This window comes from Gracilinanus agilis, chromosome 1 (assembly GCF_016433145.1).
Source record: "Gracilinanus agilis isolate LMUSP501 chromosome 1, AgileGrace, whole genome shotgun sequence".
Lineage (NCBI taxonomy): Eukaryota > Metazoa > Chordata > Mammalia > Didelphimorphia > Didelphidae > Gracilinanus > Gracilinanus agilis.
Genome location: NC_058130.1, coordinates 424,538,472 through 424,558,675, shown reverse-complemented (window position 1 = coordinate 424,558,675; position 20,204 = coordinate 424,538,472). Strand labels below are relative to the sequence as shown.

General features: G+C 36.4%; 1 protein-coding gene across 10 annotated transcripts in view; it reads left to right on the top strand.

Moving 5' to 3' along the window:
• Positions 1–20,204, top strand: part of BRD9 (bromodomain containing 9) — a 62,793-nt gene that overhangs the window by 7,073 nt on the left and 35,516 nt on the right. For 2 of the 10 annotated variants that reach the window (XM_044665185.1, XM_044665211.1), the window contains exons 4-13: positions 4,671–4,731; positions 6,231–6,375; positions 8,430–8,540; positions 9,258–9,433; positions 11,819–11,956; positions 12,646–12,778; positions 13,653–13,728; positions 15,235–15,330; positions 18,747–18,879; positions 19,788–19,899. In XM_044665185.1, coding sequence (XP_044521120.1) covers positions 4,671–4,731; positions 6,231–6,375; positions 8,430–8,540; positions 9,258–9,433; positions 11,819–11,956; positions 12,646–12,778; positions 13,653–13,728; positions 15,235–15,330; positions 18,747–18,879; positions 19,788–19,899 — 1,181 coding nt within the window. Of the gene's footprint in view, positions 1–4,668; positions 4,732–6,230; positions 6,376–8,429; positions 8,541–9,257; positions 9,434–11,818; positions 11,957–12,645; positions 12,779–13,652; positions 13,729–15,234; positions 15,331–18,746; positions 18,880–19,787; positions 19,900–20,204 lie in introns of all 10 variants that reach the window. The other 8 variants (XM_044665219.1, XM_044665227.1, XM_044665202.1 and 5 more) reach the window with 7 other exon arrangements.

Sequence of the window (20,204 nt, the reverse complement as noted above, 5' to 3'; positions counted from 1 at the left end):
ATACATACATACATACATACATACATTATGTACTGATTGTTAAGTTAACAAAAAGTAGTGTTGTCATATGAGTCTGGAGGTGAAGATAGTCACCAACGGATAGGTGGTGAGGCTTCTTGAAAGTGCTTACATTTGAGATGTACTATAACAAGTGAGCTATTTTCCCTTCAAATTCTCTTAGACTTTTTATCTATATAATGCCATTTCCTATAACCCCCATAATACTGTAAGGTCCTTGAGGCTAGAACTCTGCTCTTCACACCGTGTTGTTACACAGTCATCCTTTAAAAATTGTTTGTTGAAGAGTAGAAAAGAGTGTATTTTATGCATAGAGAAGAGCCTTGAGATTACAAATCATTCTGGCGATATAGGGACCTTTAATTTGGGTCTTGTTTTGAGTATATGGAAGGTTGTAATCTAGCAACAGGCTGGAAAATTACAATAGTTAGAGGTTATGTAAGATCTTGAATGACAAGCTTAGATGTTTGGTTTCTACTACAGAGTAAAGTGATAGCCCCTAAAGAGTTTTGGAAGGGTCCCTGATGTGGTTGCATCTATGCGACTAGCAGGAGTATGAAGGATGAGACCAGAGGAAGCTGGAAAACCTGTTAAATGCTGTTTCAAAGTTGCAGGTAGTTCTTATAAGAGCTTGGCCTAGGAATATGGTAGCAGCAATTGAAATAGAGATTTAGAAAGAATGGATAGGTAAGAACACTGTTGAAGAGGTAGATGCACTAGGACTTGGCAGCTAATTAAATGTGTGTATAAGAAAGAGGGAAAAGTCAAAGATTTAATTTGACAAACATTGGTTAAGCACATACTGTGTATGAGGTGCTGGGGATACAGAAAAAAATGAAATTGTTCCTTCCCTTAAGGGAGCATTTTGGTAGGAAGATACAACATGGACACAAGTAAGTAAATACAAAGTAATACAAAGAAGTTTCAGGAAAATCCTTGGGTAGCATGTGACTCCTGAGCTGTGCTTGAAAGGACCCTGTCACTAATGGTGGAAAACCTTGGGGTACAGTTATGGGCAATTGCATTTGGGGGCATTCCTCAAATACCCGCACATTGACATGTGAGCCAGAAAGGCAGGCAGTCTGCCTTTGGCAAATTTCTAACAAAAAAACACTACCCCATTTCACCAAAGTTTTTAAGTCTTTATCAAATCCTGTGGGTCCTGATGTAATGCCTTCGACCTCCTCTCTCCTGCAGACTTTTCTGTCCTGCAGACTTCTCCTTTTGTACAAGACAGCTTCATGGCTGCAAGAGAAAATGAGAAATCCACACATTCTCTGACAGGGCTTGATCAACTCCCAATATACTTACTAACTATAAAGATTGTCCACACTGCTAACCTTAATCTGAAATCCCTTATTATTAATTCTATTAATGTCTATTCTACACCAATTATAAAATTATGTAAGCTACATGCTTAATTAGAAAGATTGCCTTACTCTACCAAAACAATCATAAAAAGCAACCCTACAAACTATAGAAATATAAAGGCAAAATTAAAAACCATATCACAGGTTAATCAGAGCTTGTCTGAAATCTGAAAGTGGCCCTTCCCCTGTTTGTGGCCAAATATTTAAATGATGTCTAACCCTAAGTAAAACTCTTAACTAGATATATTCTATCACCCCAAAACCCAAAACCACATTAAAATAACTGAATGGCAGTTTCAGCCTTGAAATAATTTTAAAAGTCAAATTTAAAGTATCAAAATTAAAATTAAACTCCAAAAATTTCTCAAAGATTAAAGTGCTTCTAACTTTCCTTAATTTTAAACCTCTCACACACACCCTTTTGGGGAGGTTGAGATGCTAGAGATTTTAAAAACTATTTTCATTCACCTTTAACTACTTAACAACTATAATCATGCTTAAAAATTTTTACTTTTATTAACTATTACTTTGTATGAAAGAAATAATGTTGCAACTGAGTTAGCCAATGCAAAAAGACTGTAGATAAAAATTATCATGAATATAATTCTCTTGTTGTGGCATTATTGAAGATCTCCTGATTTAACTGAGTTCTAGCCTTATTAACTTAGTTTTGAGTACACTTTTCAATTTCCTGAGTATCTATTCATTGACAATAAAAAGTTCATTTACCATTGAACTTAGGCCTAGTCTATATAGATTTCATTAGTATTCCTAATCACAAAGGTTTTTTTTTTAATTTCATTGGTTCCTGCCTTCAGGCTTTAAAATGTATAAACTTTACTGGTACTGAGGAGTAATTCAGTGATGCTAGGGATGCATTCTAGAAATGAGAGATCACCTATGCCATAGCAATAGCATGGAATATCACATATGTAGAATGCCATATTCCAGTATGAAATGGAGAATTTTTGATAGGGAGTAATGTGATGAAGTAAGTCTATAAATGTCGATGGGAGACATCGTAATAGTTTATCCTTTTATCTCCTTATACAGGAAAGCCACTGAAACTTTTTATTAGAGCAACTAAATATTCAGATCTCTTTTTAAAACATCAGTTTGGCAGCTATGTAGATTGAGAAGGGAGGGTCAGGGAGAGTCCAGAAATAAGATGCCCAATTTGGAAGAAGTTATAGTAGTCCAGGCAAAAATTGGTGAGAGCTTGTACTAAGGTATAAAGCCTTATGTTAGTGGAAGAAGGAGACAGATGCAAAGAGTTGTTATAAAAGTAGGATTAAAGAGGTCTTTGGTTTTTAGTTCTTTGAATATGGATCTCTAGAAGAATGGTGGTGACTAATAGAAAATGGAAAGCTTGAAAGAGGAATGGATTTGGAACAATTTTTTTTTCTTTTGTTTTTTTGAGATAAGAGTTTCCCTATTTTAACCAGGTTTTGAAAGTACAGTAGATACTTATGGGCCTGATCCCACTATTAATCAATATGGAAACTGACTTATTTCATTTCCAAACTGAACCAGTTTCCCTTTCCTTAAATATCCTGGTGTCTCCTTATTTTGGTAGGGATCATCATATTTATCCCAGATTTAGTGTGGATTGCTGAAACTCAAAATTTCTGAACTGAAGCAGTCCACCAGTTTCAACCTCCCCAGGGGCAGGTGATGCTGAAATCAGGCCATGTGTTGGGGGAAAGAGGGAGAGAGTGGCCAGCATTGTAGATGATGGTAAAGGTAAACATTTTTTTCTTGGAAAAGTTTTAAAATCAAGATCAGAAGATAGAAAGGTATGTACAATTTTTTCCTTATATTAATCATTGACCTGTGATCTTACTAAGGTCATATCCCTCCATCAGTATAGGAATATGAGGAATACATTAAGAATGAAAAGGAGTTCACAGATCAGGGATTTCAAAAGGCAACAGTCAGAGGAGTAGCCCAAGGAACATAGGTATCAGAGGAAAGAAATTTGCTTAGGCTGGCAGCAGTTTCAGATGTTAAGGAGATCTAGAGAAAAAAAGTAAGATTTAAGATTCTAATTAGAATATTGACTTTATGTTCTTTGCACATCCCACCTCCTAAGTGATGATTATTTGCTTGATTGTGGTAGGGGAGGGCTGTAGGTTATGATAGCCTGGAAGGTATTGGAAAGGACCAGAGGTTTCTAAGCTACAGTTTTGAAATGTTAATTGTTGATCATTGCTATATGTATATATATCATTGGTACTACAGACTCTAAAACCAAATATGCCTTATCTGTCCCATCTTCTTATTTCCTTATTATTAGATTACTTAGGAATAGTGGTACCAGTCTTAAAACTTTTAACTTCTTTGATCATTCTCCCCAACTTCTCTTGTATAATCAGTTGTCAAGTCTTGTCCTACCTCTCTATTTCCTTTTTATTTCCTCCTGCTTGGACTATTATCAATCTTGTTATTCAGTTCTACAACATTCATTAAGCACCACTATATACTAGACTAGGAATAAAAACCCAACAGTTTCTGTGGTCAGGGAGTTTACATTCTGGTCTGGGGTATAGATATACATGTATACAGATAAGTAAGTGAGTGGTAATTTGAGGGGAAAGAGTACTACTTCTAGATTCTTCTCTCTCCAGTCCATCCTTCAAGCTTAAGAAAATCATCTTCCTTATTATTCCCATCATTTCCCTTTAGTGACTTCCCATTGTCTATAAGTGTTGCCTACAAAACAGTCTAGCATTCCAAACCTTCCATAATCAAACACAAATCAAACCTTCATAGCCTAATATTTTTTACTACTTCCTTTAAAACACACACACACACACACACACACACACACACACACATACACATACACACCACAACACAACACAACACCCCAGCCAAACTCTCATACAGCTATTCAGCAGAATGAGATTCCTCTTACATTTAAAGTTTTCATGAATCAAGTTTTGTTTTGAGCAGATATTCCTATACAGTGACTAAACTTTTGTCAATGCCTGTAGCTTGAATGCTTTTTTAAAACATGAAAAAAGGGAAAAAATCTTGGAGCCTTAAACATTTGTGTTGTAATTTATCATTAGCAGAGGATTCATGCCAAAATATATTGTAAAGGAAGTTACTGTATAAATCATATTGATGCCCATTTATTCAGCCTTTAAAATTCATTAGATCTCAGACTTGATTTATAATCAAGCGAGTTTATGTTCTCAAAAATGGGATTCTATTAGGAAGTGACGCCAAAGTCTGGACTTACTTCATTTGTTAACTCTGCTTTTTTTACATTGGCAGCTGAAAATGAGAGCACCCCTATCCAGCAATTGCTAGAGCATTTTCTTCGCCAACTCCAGAGGTAAATCCTGGGTTTGTAGAAATAGCCAGTATTCAAAGTCATATAATATCCCTTGCCTTCCCAATGTTGATTCTCCAACTTTTGCATTTTGAGACACAAATTATTTCAAGTCAACTTTCCACTGATTTGGGGGATCATTTTTGCTATTCTCTTAGTTACTTCAATAACTAAACTTTTTGGATAGGGACTTAAGTAAAGCCTATTTTTATTGAATTTTGCTCTAGTGAAAGCCATTCTACTTTACCCTGGAAGTGAAAGAATAGTAACACTTTTACTTTCAAATTCAAACTATAGTTTTTCCACATATTGTATTTTAGTTCAATTTTTTATCCCATTTTAATGAGAAAGTGTCTCTAAGTATAGCATGTATGTGTGTTTGTATGTTTCTCCGTATGTATATTTGTATTTGTATTATTAGACAAACATTGGACTTTTGGGTACAATCTAGCATGTAAATAAATGTAAACAGAAGAAAATAAATGTTTTCTACCTTTGAATTGAGTTCCTAAAGAAGTACCCATGTGCCCAAGGCCATGTTATTTACTACCTTGGAAACTAAGTCCTAAACCCTTGCTCATGTGAGAAAGTTGGGGGAAAATACATTCTAGGAAGGACAGATGAAGGGAGGTATGCTTAGTCAGAACTAGGTACCTGTTACTTCTCTTTCTCACCCTATCCCACCCAGAGACAAAGAAAAGAAAGGGGTCTTTGTGAAATTGGGTTTCAAGAGTATGTGCAACTTCCATTTAGACATCTTCCATTTATGTCCAATCCTCATCAAACCTTCTTGGTTACCTTATGTATGCCTAGAGTGAGCCTGAACATTTAGGTATTGTTATTTAAAGGCTATCATGGAGATTGGTCAGAAAATTATTTTCAACCAACCAACAAACATTTATTAAGTGCCTCCTATGTTCTAGTCAGTAACTCAGTAAACATTTATGCCAAGTATGTACTAAGTTCTGGGGTTACAAATACAAATGAAGATAAAGATAATCCATGCCACCAGGGAGCTTACAATCTAATGGGGGAGGTAAACAAGACATGAAAGGAAGCTATAAATTGGGGGGATGGGGCAGAGGGAAAAGTGGGGAGGCATCCCTTTTTCTCCCAGAGGGAATGATGGAGAATTCCAAAGACATCCAGGATTGTGGCTGGTGGGAAATGTGAAATGAAATGTTCTAGGCGCTGTGTTAAGTGCTGGAAATACAAAAATAGAAGTAAAATATCTCTTGACCTCAAGGAGTTTAAAGTCTAACATTTCAGGAATTAAAAGTTGTGAAAATTTTATACTGATTGGAACAACCACAGTATTCTTACCCTCATAGATACAAGTTTTGGTTCTTTTCTTTTTCTTATAATCCAAGTACTATACATGAAACTTCAATTTTAGCCAGTAGTTATCCTAATATAGTTATATATTTTAAGATATTTTGCATAATCTTCCAACAGAGACTGGGATTCTCTGGTAAAATTACAGACGTGTTCTTCATTTTTAGGAAAGATCCTCATGGGTTTTTTGCTTTTCCTGTCACGGATGCAATTGCTCCTGGATACTCCATGATAATAAAGCATCCCATGGACTTTGGTACGATGAAAGACAAAATTGTAGCTAACGAGTACAAATCAGTCACAGAGTTTAAGGTAAATTGTTTTGGCAACTGAATGTGTTATTCTAAAACAATGTCCTTTTTAATCTTTGTCTGGATAAGAAACTTGAATCATTCTGTCAAGTTTGCCAGTTGAAAGAATTCATTATATGGAAGCAGATTATTTCTTGAATACGACTAAACTTTCTAGTCTCTACCCAGGTTGGAAGTTGACCTTTGTATTTTGCCTTACGGTTTATCAAGTTTTTTACATTTATTACTGCTTTGATTGTCCATAGCCCCAAGAAGGTAGGTAATACAGATATTAATGTACCCATTTTATGTGTGGTGTCAAGTGGGTTGGTGAATTTCATCTCTAGATTTCTGACTCATCTTCCCACTCTTGGACTTCTGGTGTCAAGTGCTGATGAGGGAGAAATGAATCTCATTATGCCAGCTGAAATGCTGATCAACTCTTTCGTGAGTGTTGTATGCTGCAAAATGTCACTTTGAGATAAATAGCAAGACTGGTCCAAGGTAATGGTTGTTTTACAGGCTGCCTATGATAGAACAGCACCCTCGAAGACAGAAAACCCAGATTAGAATCCTGGTTTGGTGATAGTCAATCATTTCTCCTAACTTCAGTTTTCTTACCTGTAAGCTAGTGATAGTCATACCATCCATATTTGTTGAGACACCCAATAAAATAATGTAGGTAAGCATGAGCTGTTATTGTCTAGGTCCTCACAAGAATTAACATTTTAGGAATAAGGTTTTTCTCATACAACATAACTTATGGTTAAGTAAGGTTTTTTGAATAAAAATTATAATTTTCTTTGTTTTTTAGACAGAATCACAAAGCAGACTAATGATAGTGTTTTGAAAATATAAACCATTTTGGGTATTACAGTTAACTCATATCAGATTGTTTTCCCATTTGATCACTAAACTTAGAGCTTCTAGTCTGCCTTTTTCTTCTTATTTCTGATAGAATATTTCATTTTTATGTAACTTAATCTTTGAAAGTTTTATCAAATCTAACATTTAATTGTATCTTTTAGGTATGGGACGAATTGTTTACTCTTTTTTAAAAAACAGCAATTGAAGATTGGATTGATTGTAACTAGTAATGGAGTTGGGACTAGAATTCAGGTCTTCAGACCCCTTTCACTTTTGCCCTTTGTACTAAACCATGCTAGATATGCTAAGAATATGGACATAATGTAAAATTTGTGTGTTCTGCCAAGAATCGGACAAAATTAATTGTGTTGCTCCTTGAGAGGCAGCATGGCCTTGGAGTTAGGAAGATCTGGGCTCAAGTTCTTCTAGCGTGTTTTAACTATGTGTGTGGCCATAAGCAAGTTACTTAACCTTTTCATGTCTCAGGCAACTCTCTAAGACTGGTGAGTTGTTGATCTCTTTCAGCATAAGAAATTTCTACCTCAGGAATTCTACACTCTTCACAAAAATACATTATAACATTAGACATTTTGCTGATCAATGCCACTCACAAATGGTAAATCTGGACAAGATTGTCTAAATCCAATAAAATCATGGAATCAAGAGTGAGAAGGGACCTTCAGATATTCAAATTCTTTGAAAAGTGGTCATTTGCTTAAACACTAGTGACCAAGAACTTACCACCTCTGGGCAGAACCTCAAAATATATTATCTTTTTCTCTTTGAAGATTCTTTTCTTAATGAGAAATTAGTTTTAGCTTTTCTGATCTTTATATTTATAAGCTACTTGTCTAATTTTCCTATGCTGAAAATTAAGAATTGTTTAAAAGGGAAATGCCACTTTCATTACAAAGTTTATTTATTCTATCCAGAAAAAGTTAAGCATTGGAGATTAGCAAGCTACTTTTACTGTTGTGTCTCTCTTTAAAATCCTTTGAGAAAATTCCTCTGAAAATAGCTTCTTTGGCAGAGAATTTAAATGTTGTCTGAGAGCCAACCATTAACCTTGCTGTACATTTCAGCCACTGTTTGTTTTTTTTTTTGGGGGGGGGGTTCCTTTGCTTCACAAGGAGGCATCTGGAACTGTGAATTAGTTGTTACTTTGTGACCTTTCAAACTTGAAATCTTTTTGTGTTTTGTATTTTTCAGGCAGATTTCAAACTGATGTGTGATAATGCAATGACTTACAACAGGCCAGATACTGTGTACTACAAGTTAGCCAAGAAGATACTCCACACAGGCTTTAAGATGATGAGCAAAGTAAGGAACCTGTTAAAAACAGAGCCAGAAAAACACAGACTTTTTTTAAGTTTATGCATAGAAGGAAAAATTCTCAGTCATAGTGATTAACATTCCATCCATCTGTCACCTCTTCTTATAGTGCCAGTGATTGCATCTGCAGTATAGAATTAGCCTCACGGGTGTCACTGTCAGGTCCCTTTCCTCCAAACACTTCCCCACCCCCCCAACCCTTTTTCTTATGAGCAAGCTGGGATATTTTACTGGGGATTGAAATTTACAGTCTATTTCAAGCATGGAAGTAATCTGGTTGGATTTCAGTCACCTCTGGGCCTTTTAACTTAATGGGCCTGCCACAATACCCAGCAGGCCTCAGGCTCCTTTGACATTCTTGGAGCTCTAAATCCACTGTACCAGGCTGCAGTGTAAACCACGTTGCATGCATACGACATCATTTATTTGCGACTGATTAACATGTCAGGTAAGATGAGGTATCTGTGTGTGTTCTTTTGTATGTTCTGATTTTATTTCTTTGGAAGCAGTTTAACTAGCCAGTCTACTAAACAATATGGTGCCATGCTACCATGACCAAATCATGCTGCATTGCCATGGAAGGTTAGCCATGAAGGTTAGAAACGAAGTAAGGGCCATGGCCATTCCCATCCCATCCCATTATCATAGCGCCTTGGCTATGCGGGAAAGGTAAAGTCCCTGCCGCTCTGTCCTTTCTGATTCTAGGAACGGCTGTTAGCTTTGAAGCGCAGCATGTCGTTTATGCAGGACATGGATTTTTCTCAGCAGGCAGCTCTTTTGGGCAATGAAGACACAGCTGTTGAGGAACCTGTCCCTGAAGTTGTTCCTGTCCAAGTAGAAACAACCAAGAAATCCAAAAAGCCAAGTAAAGAAGTTATTAGGTAAAGGTTTTAATGAAAATGTATACAACCGCTTACTGAAGTTTGACACTCTCAAGCGGACTAGTATGCCAATCTTAGTGGTATGAGTAGGTTAATGGAAATTTTGCTGCTGTACATTTTCCAAAGAAGTTATAGGCAGGATTCATTTAATGTTTTATAGAGAGGTGCATTGCACTGGGAATTCTAAGAACTTAGTTCCAGACTTTACTTGATTTCAATTCACAGGGTGTCTTTGGCTAAAGTCTTTATAACTTCATCTTCAAAATGAGATGTTAATGTTTGCTTCTTGGCCACTTTAGATAGATGATATGACTAGTATTTGCCAAGTTCTTTGAGCTCCTCTGAAGAAATGCATATCTACATATAACTATTATTTTTTATACAGGTAAAATTCCATTATAAGCAAGATCTCTAAATAATGAAAATTTTCAAATAACTGCTGGTTATCCATTTCAGATACCCTTAATATAACCAAATACTGGTTTGAATTTGAAATTCAAATACAAAAATTTGAAAATTCCCTTCAAATTTGTCTTAACTTAATCTGTATATAAAATGGTGTTATTGTTCTGTAACCCTTAGTACTGATAACTCTGATTGCTTCACTGTTTTGTATTCTTCCTCAGGAATTCTTCTTGGAAAGACAACATATTAAATCATTGATTAACATATAATGCATAAAGTCTAATCTGTACATCTAATGCATAAAGTCTAATTTGTACATGTTTGGCTAGATGTTGTCAGTCCCCAACACACATGCCATATGGTACCACACAGGGCTCTTCATCTGGCATGTTGGTCAAAATTAATGATATCTACTGTCACCATCATCCTGAGGTTCCCACAGGTCTCCTGACTTGGGCACTGGGTGTGGTCAGTGGGCAGAATTCTGAAAGCTATTACTCTGCTGATTGTCTCTCCAAAATAGGTGTGCTGATGCCAACCCCATTGTCAGCTCTCAGTTATTAGTACACATTAAGTGAATGATTACTTGTTCTAGGCGGGGCTTCCTCTTTTAACTTTTTTCCCAGCATGCCCAGTGATTTCTGACTCTCCAGCTTTCCCTGACCCCTTTCCCTGCCTACCTTTTCTAGCCTTGTCAGGCCTTTTTGTTTGCTTTCTCTGTATTTTCACTGTCCAAGCCTAAATGGGCATTTAGCTAGTTGGCCACATGATGGTAATTGAAGGAGAAGGGGTCAGGGACAGCCTTGTCCTTCCTCACCTACCCACCCAGTGTTTTGTTTTTGTTTTTTTTCTTTTTAGAAGTATAAACCAACCTGGCCTCAATAGACATTAGCCCTAATAATGGTAGCAAGTTAGCCAACTTTTTCTCTTCTTTTTTTATGCATAGAAATTACTTGAATTTTAAGAAATCACATTATTATTCATCCATACAAGATAAGAAATTGAAAGGCCTTTTAGAGTAAAGTAATTATACAAGACTTGGAAAGTTTCTGAACTTTTAAGTCTCTTCTCTGATAGCTTCCCGGTTCTCTGCCTCACTTTTTTTCATGTCCAGTGTCTCAGGGGATTGAGAGAGGCAAAAAAATTAAGAGGTAGTCCTCAATAGCTGGGTGGGTTAACACTCTACCCTTTCCTGCTTACCTAGTTTGTAGTTATAGTCTCCACTAATATTCCTTACAACAACTAGGATAATTGAGAGTTGACTGTTTCTTGATACCAATACTACCTATATAATGTCCATCGCGTGATTCTAGAGTGATCTGAGTACATTCTGAAGGGCAAGAAACATGCTTATGATAGCAAAGTTTACCAAATTGGATTCTTGAGTTCTCAAACAACAACTTAAATGGTGATTTCAGACTCTTGATTTGAGTACACATTCATTGGCCTTTTTACTTACTCCTTAAGTCCTGTTAGGAGAATTTTAGGTAATATGGCATGTATTGTAGCTATTCTCTATAGCTGTCTATACAAGGAAATAAGTAATATTACTTCTCCAGTTACTTGTGCATTGAACCATTAAAATACCCAATGAGTTGTTAACCTCATTAAATATGTTGTACATTCTATGAAGATACAAGGTTCCATTGCTTTCAGTGGTTTTGCCTTTCTGTCTGATGGTGGATTGAAATAGGCAAATGGGGAATAGCACAGGGAATAACTTTCTTCTTTAAATATCTAGTTGCATTATTTTATGTGAGCTTGCAGTGATAGATTAGAGGAGAAGACATTTGAGGCCTACAAATGTAGTTAATTCGTATTGATGGTATGGTTATATAGGCGTTCTTATTGATAAATGCATTTAGAGATGTTTGTACATATATGCACCCATATAAAATGCAATTGTCCTTATACACTCAATCTCTTGTTTTTCTGCATCCATAATAATCTTTTTGTCATACTTCTCTCATATAATCATAGAGCTGAAAGGGACCTTGAGAGACCATCTAGCCCAGCCCCATTCCTCCAGGCAGGACTGTATTCAAACCATCCCAGAAAGATACCTGCCCACCATTTTCTTAAAAATCTCCAGAGAAGGAGACTCCACAGCCTCCCTTGGTAATGCATTCCGATGTCTCACAACTCTTATAGTCGAGAAGTTCTTCCTACTATGTAACCTAAGTTCCTCCTGCTACAATTTAAGTCCATTCCACTTGGGTTTTTTTTCCCCCCTCAGTGGAAGCAGAAATGAACTGCTCACTACCATTCAAACAGTGACCCATCCTCTACTTGAAGACTGTTAGACAGTCCCCTGTGAGCCTTCGAGATTAGCCTTTCTTCTGAGGGGCTTTTGCTTAAATTGTTAATTTGTGTTTGTCAATTCTTTGCATTAGTGCTTTCAATGGCTCTAAAATGTTTGTGGCTTTTTATCACCCAATGTGTCTTTGTTATGCTCTCATGTATATTGATTGAGGTGTTGTATTTAGGAAACCTCAGTTATTTCTTGCTTTTATATTAGCATTTTTGCTTTTTTTGTTGTTAGAATTTCAGAGAATGGATGAAAAAGAATAAGTTTTGAAAATGTAATTGCGAACATTCCTAGTAATTAGTTCATGTTTCCTTCTTGAACTTTATATCAGAACCTATTTATAGTCACAGTGTAGTGGGGTGGAGGTTGGGAGAGCTGGGCGTGGGGGTGATGAAATGATTTTGTATTACAATGCTTATCAGCAGGGTGCTGTGGTATAAGGTGTGATGCTTGTGTATTGTTGGAAAGGTTACTTCATGTGATTCTCTCTATATTTTAGCTGCATATTTGAGCCAGAAGGAAATGCCTGCAGCCTGACAGACAGCACAGCAGAGGAACACGTGTTAGCCTTGGTGGAGCATGCTGCTGATGAAGCTCGGGACAGGATTAACAGATACCTCCCAAACAGCAAGGTGGCCCAGCCTGTCATTTTGGATACTGAAGGGATACTTAAAATTTTTTACAGTTCAAAGTCTATATCTAAAATAACTCTACATTTAGAAGTGGTATGGTATGGATGGATTAATTCAGGATTCATTGAAAAAGCAGGTCCCGGATTCTTCAGAAATTAAGACTGACTATTGGCTAATTACATTATCTAGGTAGCTAATGGGTCATAAATGTTCTGGCTTCTGTTCATTCTTGAGAGTTGGTTTGAAAATTTGCCTTCTCTGGTTCCTGTATTAAGAAAGTGTTTGCTTTTAGAAAAGATAGGAAATGGGGCACTTACATGGCAAAGTAGTTAAAGAACTGGGATACTTCCTGGCTGTGTAACCCTGGACAAGTTACTTAACACCAAATTGCCTTGTCCTTACCATTCTTCTGCCTTGGAACCAGTACTTAGTATTGATTTTAAGATGGAAGGTAAAGGTTCAAGAAAAAGAAGGCATGAAATTCATATTATCCTGTGAAAAGAGTTTATTTCATTCTGGTCTTGTAACTCTTTATGTCTGTTGGCACCAGAGCATCACAAGATACATTGTTTGTATATACATGAAATTTGGGTCTTTTATTCTTAGTATCTGGTTACATAAATTGATATTGACTAATTTTTTCCATATTAGGAAATACTCCTTTTTTTTTGCCTTAATAGAAATTTTCAATTTATAAATGAAATTATCTGACTTATAGTGCACACAAAATTAGTTGGTACTGTATCTCACCTACCTTTTTTCTTTTTTCTTTCTTAATATCCTCAGAACTTATCACAGGGCCTGGCATATTATAAATACTTAATAAGTGCTTGCTGAGTAATTAATTGATTTTTCAATCTGCACCTCTTTACAGATGGGCTACCTAAAAAAGAATGGAGATGGGGCTTTACTGTACAGTGTGGTCAACCTGTCAGATCCTGAGGCAGAAGGTAAAAGTTTTTTCTTCAGGACTAAGTTTCACCAAATACATGTGCAGGCTCTTTTCTCTCTCCATGTATAGTCAGCACTTTAAATAGTAACCATTTGACTTGATTTGGTATACATTTTTGTTTCCAGTATTTTGAACCTAGACCTAGCCTTTTGTTTCATCAGTGTTAGAAATGCTTAAATAAAGTTGTTCCCTCTACTAGGGAATGTCACCAACTTTTTTTTTTTTTTTAAACCTTTACCTCCTGTCTTAATATCAGTACCGAGTATTGGTTCTCAGGCAGAAGAGTGGTATGGGGTAGGCAAATAGGGTTAAGTGGACTAACTTCTTAGTGATTGAGATTTGCTGGGAGCACTGAGAGGTTCCATGTTTCGCCCAGGGTTACACAGCCAGAGTGTGTCAGAGGCAGAACATGATTCCAGGGCTTCCTGATTGTGGCCATCTCTTGCATCTGAGATGCCATACTGCCTCTCATCAACACTAGGGCAAATTTGTAGCAAGGAGAGCCGTATTTTTTTTTGGATATTGGTCATATAGAAATTATAATACTATTGTCAGAAGATCATAGATTCATAGTTAGAATGAACCAAAAGTCTTCTATCTCTCACCCTCATAGTTTGGTAGATGAGAAAACAGACTCAGAGTCGTTACATGACCTGCCCAAGTTCTAACAGCAGGTAAAAGCTTAGGAGAAAATTGATTCTCTCAAGGCAGCAGCCCTCAGCCTTCCAGAGAGAGCACTAATGAAGGGATGCTTATAGGTAGAAAGGAGAGGAAATAAATCTTAGACCTCCTGCTCCAGCCATTGCAAGGTGATATAGAACCATATATAATTCTGTGTGACCATTTAACCAAGTAAAAGAAGCCATCTTTAGGGAAAGGGGTTTATCTCAAAATTGGAGGAAAACTCAGGGAAACTTATAAATCTTGGCCCATCTGGTAGGGTAGAAATTAGTTGAACCAAAAAAGAATTGAAAGAGTATCAGGCAGAAGACTAAAGGTTTAAGAAGTTTGTTGACATAGGAAGAGGCATAAAGCAAGTGAGAAGACCAAATAAAGAAGTTAGGATCTTTTGGTTTAGAGAATTAAGGAGCAGCTGTGTCTAATGACAGGTACACACAGAAACACACATGGGCAACATGGGCTTGTTCATCAAATCCTGGGTGTTAGATATGAGACTTCTCCTTTAAGAGCTTTGGAGAACTTCATATAGATCAAGTAAAAGGAAATACTTAAGTCAACATTCTTATCCCAGCTGCTTGCATGCTGAAAGGTATATGTTGAACATATTTAGTAATACATATTAGCATCAAAGTATTCCTTTTGGGGTAGTTATTTTTAAGTTATTTTAAACTTCTCAGCCACATAACACTGCAATAAATAAAAAAGTTTGTATATTGCTCATCCTTATGTATGATTTCAGTTTTAGCTTTAGCAGTGCACTCTTTATGAAACCTGTTAGTTAATTCAGAACCATTTTTTTTTTCTTTTGTTCAAAACATTATAGATGAAGAGACTCATCCAGTGGACTTGAGCTCCCTCTCAAGCAAATTGCTTCCTGGTTTTACTACATTAGGATTCAAAGATGAAAGAAGAAACAAAGGTAAATATGTAATTAAGCATCAAGGCAAACTAAAACAATTTATGGATTTCCCTTTAAGACTGCTTTTTTTCCTTCTTTTCTCTTAAGTGGTTCATTTTTCATTGTTTAATGTTCATTTCTACATTAATAGAAAACACAAGGTAAATGTCATTATAACAGTAGAGGTAATTAAATCATTTTTATAGTATTATGCAAAGTTAAGGTTTCCTATATTTGGGGCAAGTTGATCATTTGCAACTTACTATTAATATATCTTCACCTGTTTGGGTTTTTTCCCCCCCTTATGTGCTTTCCTCCTCTCTTGAATTTGAGGAAGAAATCAAAAGGTTTTTTCATCTCTCTGCTTTTTATAGCAGTGGCCTTAATCCTTGGAAATTATGGTGATTCTAGTAACTTTGTAGCATTTTCAGTATAACAAATTTTTGAGAGTGTTTGGGAATGTTCATTGAGCCAAATTATTTTAGGATAGATTTAGAATAGATTTGTCATGTGTGGTTAAAACACAAGAGCTATTTAATTTCCAGAATTCATTATAGGAACATCTTTTTGCCTACTTCATGCATTTGAGCTCATGGCCATAACATATTTAAAGTGTTTTTGTATTTCCTTTTTTTAAATTTGGATTGAGGCTTTTTATGAGTTTGGATTGAGGTAAGGGCATAAATATTTGAAAAATGTGTTTTTCTTTTGTGGTTTTGCTACCAGAACGAAAATACGTGTGTATGGGGGGAGGGATTCTCCCTCTTTAGGTTTTTTTGTTTTTCTTTGGTTTTGTCCATCCTGCTACAATTGCATTAGTGTAGGGAACTTTTGGTGAGGGAATTCATTTCATTAATGCATTTCATAAAGATAAGCAGCTGTTCCCCAACTTTCCATAGAAATGAAAAATGAAAAATTCCAAGCTGTCTCTGACATAGGAACACACAGCAGACTTAGAACTGGAAGGGACCATAGAAGAAATCTAATCAAGTCTCCTCCTTTTAAAACTGAGCAAACTGACACCTAGAGAGAAGAGATTTGCCCAAGGTCACTTGGGTGAAGTAGAAGAGACCTAAGATTATACTGCTTATCAGAAGGTTCAGTATCTCAGCCACAATATTTTAGTGCCATTGTCATAGGGCACAGAAAGTACAATCCTGTTGTCTCTCACATGTCTCCTTTCTTTTTCCTCTCCATTCTTAATGCCATCACCCTATTACTTCTCTTTATTTCAGCATCTGCCTATTATAAGAGTCTCTTAAATAGTCTGTCCTCATCTCATTTCTTCCCATCATCTTGTACTGCACATTTCCATGAGATTTACCTGAAAACATGGCTTTGATCATATCATTCATACACACAGAACCTTTGCCTGTCAGATTAAGTCCAGATTCCTTCATCTGGTACTCTAGATCTAGCCCTCCTGATCTGACTCTCAGCTTTATCACCTCCTCTTCCTTTGCTTGTTCTGCATACGTCTGCTTGCATGTACTGTTTTCATTGCCAAAACATGCCTTGTGTTCTTCCCACCATTACTTACTGTTTCATGTGCTTTTTGTCCCAGCTTTTCTCTCTTATTTCTGCCTGTTGAAATTCAGCTATCTTTTAAGTTTCAACTTAGCTCCATGTTATAGTGGAAAGGGTACTGGACTTGTGGTCAGAAATGAGTTCCATTTCTGGTTCAAAAACTTTTAATTTGCATCTTTTAATTGGCTCTTTTAATTTCTGTTTTCTCATTTGTAAAATGAGTGTGTGTGCAACCTGGCCTGAGACACTTCCTGGCTGTGTGACCCTGGGCAAGTCACTTAACCCTGATTGTCTAGCTTTTTTCCCTGTCTTCTGCTTAGAATTAATACTAAGACAAAAGATAAGGGTTTCCAAAAAAGAAATATTTATTTGCACTGCCTTTCAAGCTGGTTGTAGGGAAAGCACTTTCTAATTGTTATATAAATGTGAGTTATTGTCATTCTGGAAACCGTCCTAATACACCATACCAAGTGTAATTTCTCTTTTTGAACTCTAGTACTATTTTTGTCCTTATGTGATCTAGAATCAGAAGGAACCTTCAGAGGTCATATCCATTGTTTTATATAATGCCTTAAAGTTTTCAAAACTATAATCTCATTCAGCTCTCACAACTGAGATCAATTGTATAGGTGGTATTATCTCCATTTTACAGGTAAAACTGAAGCTCGCATTAATAAAGTGACTTAACCTAAGTCATAGGGTAACTGAGTCAGAGTAAAAATAACTTGCTGGGAGACCTTTCTGGGTAAAGATCTGACTTTATTGTGACAGAGAAATCACTGAGCCAGAGGTCTGCAAGTTTCCTCCTCAGACCTCGTTTTGCAAAACACATACACTTTTATAGTTTCCTATTTCTCCTTATCCTTCCTCCCCTACAGGAGGTCCCCAGTATTTCCAGTGTAGGACTTCCACTGCTCCATCTGGAGCTGCAGTTTCCCTAAACCTTCTTGAGCTGTGGCTTCCAGGGTACAAGTTCTTTGGCCTCTGCGTGACCTCCTCCTTCCTGTGTGAGCTGACTTACCTAGTGTACATTGTTGAAGAATTTGACACATTTGAGATTAACAAAGTAATTCATTTAGGATTATTATGATAATACACTTAGGATTATCTAACAATACACCCACTTTAAGTTTTAACTCAGTTCTTATCCTGGGACTTCATTTTTATTATAAAATCATACTCCAAGCATTGATTAAGCTGTTAATGATTAGTTTTCTGGTTATATACCAGAATTCAGAAACAGGTGTTCTGACTCCACATCTCTTATTATTTGGACAAATATTGTCTATTCTAAATCAAGATTTGGTGTTTTGTCTTCTCTCTCTGTCCTAGATTTTGAGCTCTTTGAAGATTTGGGAAACATTTCTTAACTCATTTTTATGTCTTCAAGCAACAAATGCTCAATAAATTCTGTTTGAATGAAAGAATGGCTCTGGTTTTACAGTATTCTTTGAAATCTAATTAGTCCAGATGACCTTAAATTTTGGTTCTTTGTAAACATATGTTTTGCAGAAAAATTCTAGGAGTTATTTGTAGTAAGCATTTACAGTACATAGCCCATCTGAGTATAACTGCAAGGATCAAAATCTCTACAGCTGGCCAGGGAAGAATATTATGTTCTCTGGTGAGGAGGACAGAAACTCCCTGTTTTTCTCTTCTTTTTCTGCTCTACTCTATAAGTATGACCATAAAGTAATAAAATTCTACATTTTAGGGCCAATCTATCTCATTGCTTTAAGGTAACACTAATTTTAATGTAACCTTGAACCCAGGAAATAAAAATGGGCAAGAAATTGTGTGAAAATATTTTATTAATCAAAAAGAGGAAAAAAAAGAAGTTACCTTTTTTGTATGGAATTTCAGTCTAAAACTAATATTGCATCTTTTGTTTTTTCCTGATCCCTTTTTAGTCACGTTTCTTACAAGTTCAGGTACTGCACTTTCAATGCAAAATAATTCAGTATTCAGTGACCTGAAAACAGATGAAATGGAACTATTATATTCAGCCTATGGAGATGAAACTGGTATACAGTGTGCCTTAAGGTGAGTATTTGCTTGGTACTTCAAAGTGACTAAATAGCTGGAGAATGGGCTAATTTACCTTCCTATAATGAAGGAGAATCAGTTTGCTGGCCATTGGCTTGTTGAATAGAACATAGCTGTGGTAACTGGCAGTAATTTCTATGATTTGATGTTCTGTCACACAAAAGAATTTATATTTTGTCCTGGGGCAAGGGCAGGGAGAGAGAGGTATGGGGTAACATAAGTCAGACCTTACTCTGTGTTGTCAGAACAAAACTCAGTATCTAAGCATTGTCCTGACTATGTTGAGTATGAATCAAAAAAGTGAGACACTTGAGACGAGCAAACTAATTTGGAATATAGCAGAGTATTCTGAGAAGAAGACACTGAGGACTTGAACCAGGGTAATGGTATGTGAATAGAGAGAAGGGGTGGTATACAAAGACAGAGCAGTAAGAAATTTTTTTTCTTACAGATTTTGCTGTGGTTTAGCTAAGTGGAATGAGTGAGAGTGAGGATGTGAAGGTGACCAAAACTGTAAACATGAGTGAATGGAAAGACATCCCTCAATAGAGATAAGAAAGTTTTGAAGGGGTTGAAAGAGTTTTGATAGGAGAAAGATACAAATTCTGTTTTGGATATGCTGTGGTGCCTGTAAGAGATGTCCAGTTTGAAACATCCAGTTAGTAGTTACTGATGTGAAAATGGACCTTAGGACAGAGCAATAGCTATTAAGTGGAAGAAGCAGAAACCTCTTTCTCCTCTATCTTTCAGAAGTACATTTGAAAGCACAATGGGAAAAAAAAATCATTACCCTGTGAAACATATCACCTAAACACTAATTTATACCCAAGTAAAGAAATATAAAGAGGCTTAAAAACAACAGGTTATACAACTACACAAATATTCTTAACCTTTGTTCTTTGTAGCTTACAGGAATTTGTGAAAGACTCTGGGAGTTACAGTAAGAAAATAGTTGATGACCTATTAGATCAAATCACAGGGGGTGATCATTCCAAAATCATTTACCAACTGAAGCAGGTAAGTCCCAGTTTTTCTTATGGGCATATTGGTGTGCTTATTCTCTGACTCCAAATGCTGACTTCTCTCTTTTTTAGGATTGGTATTTTTTCAAGTGTAGAACTGTGGTTTTTTTGTTTTTTAAACCTTTACCTTCCTTTCAGTATTGGTTCCAGGACAGAAAAACAGTGAGTGCTAGACAATTGGGGTTAAGTGATTTGCCCGGGGTCACACAGCTAGGAAGTGTCTGAGGTCAGATTTGAACCTAGAATCTCCCTTCTCTAGGCCTGGCTCTCTAGCCACTGAGCCACCTAGCTGCCCTTAGA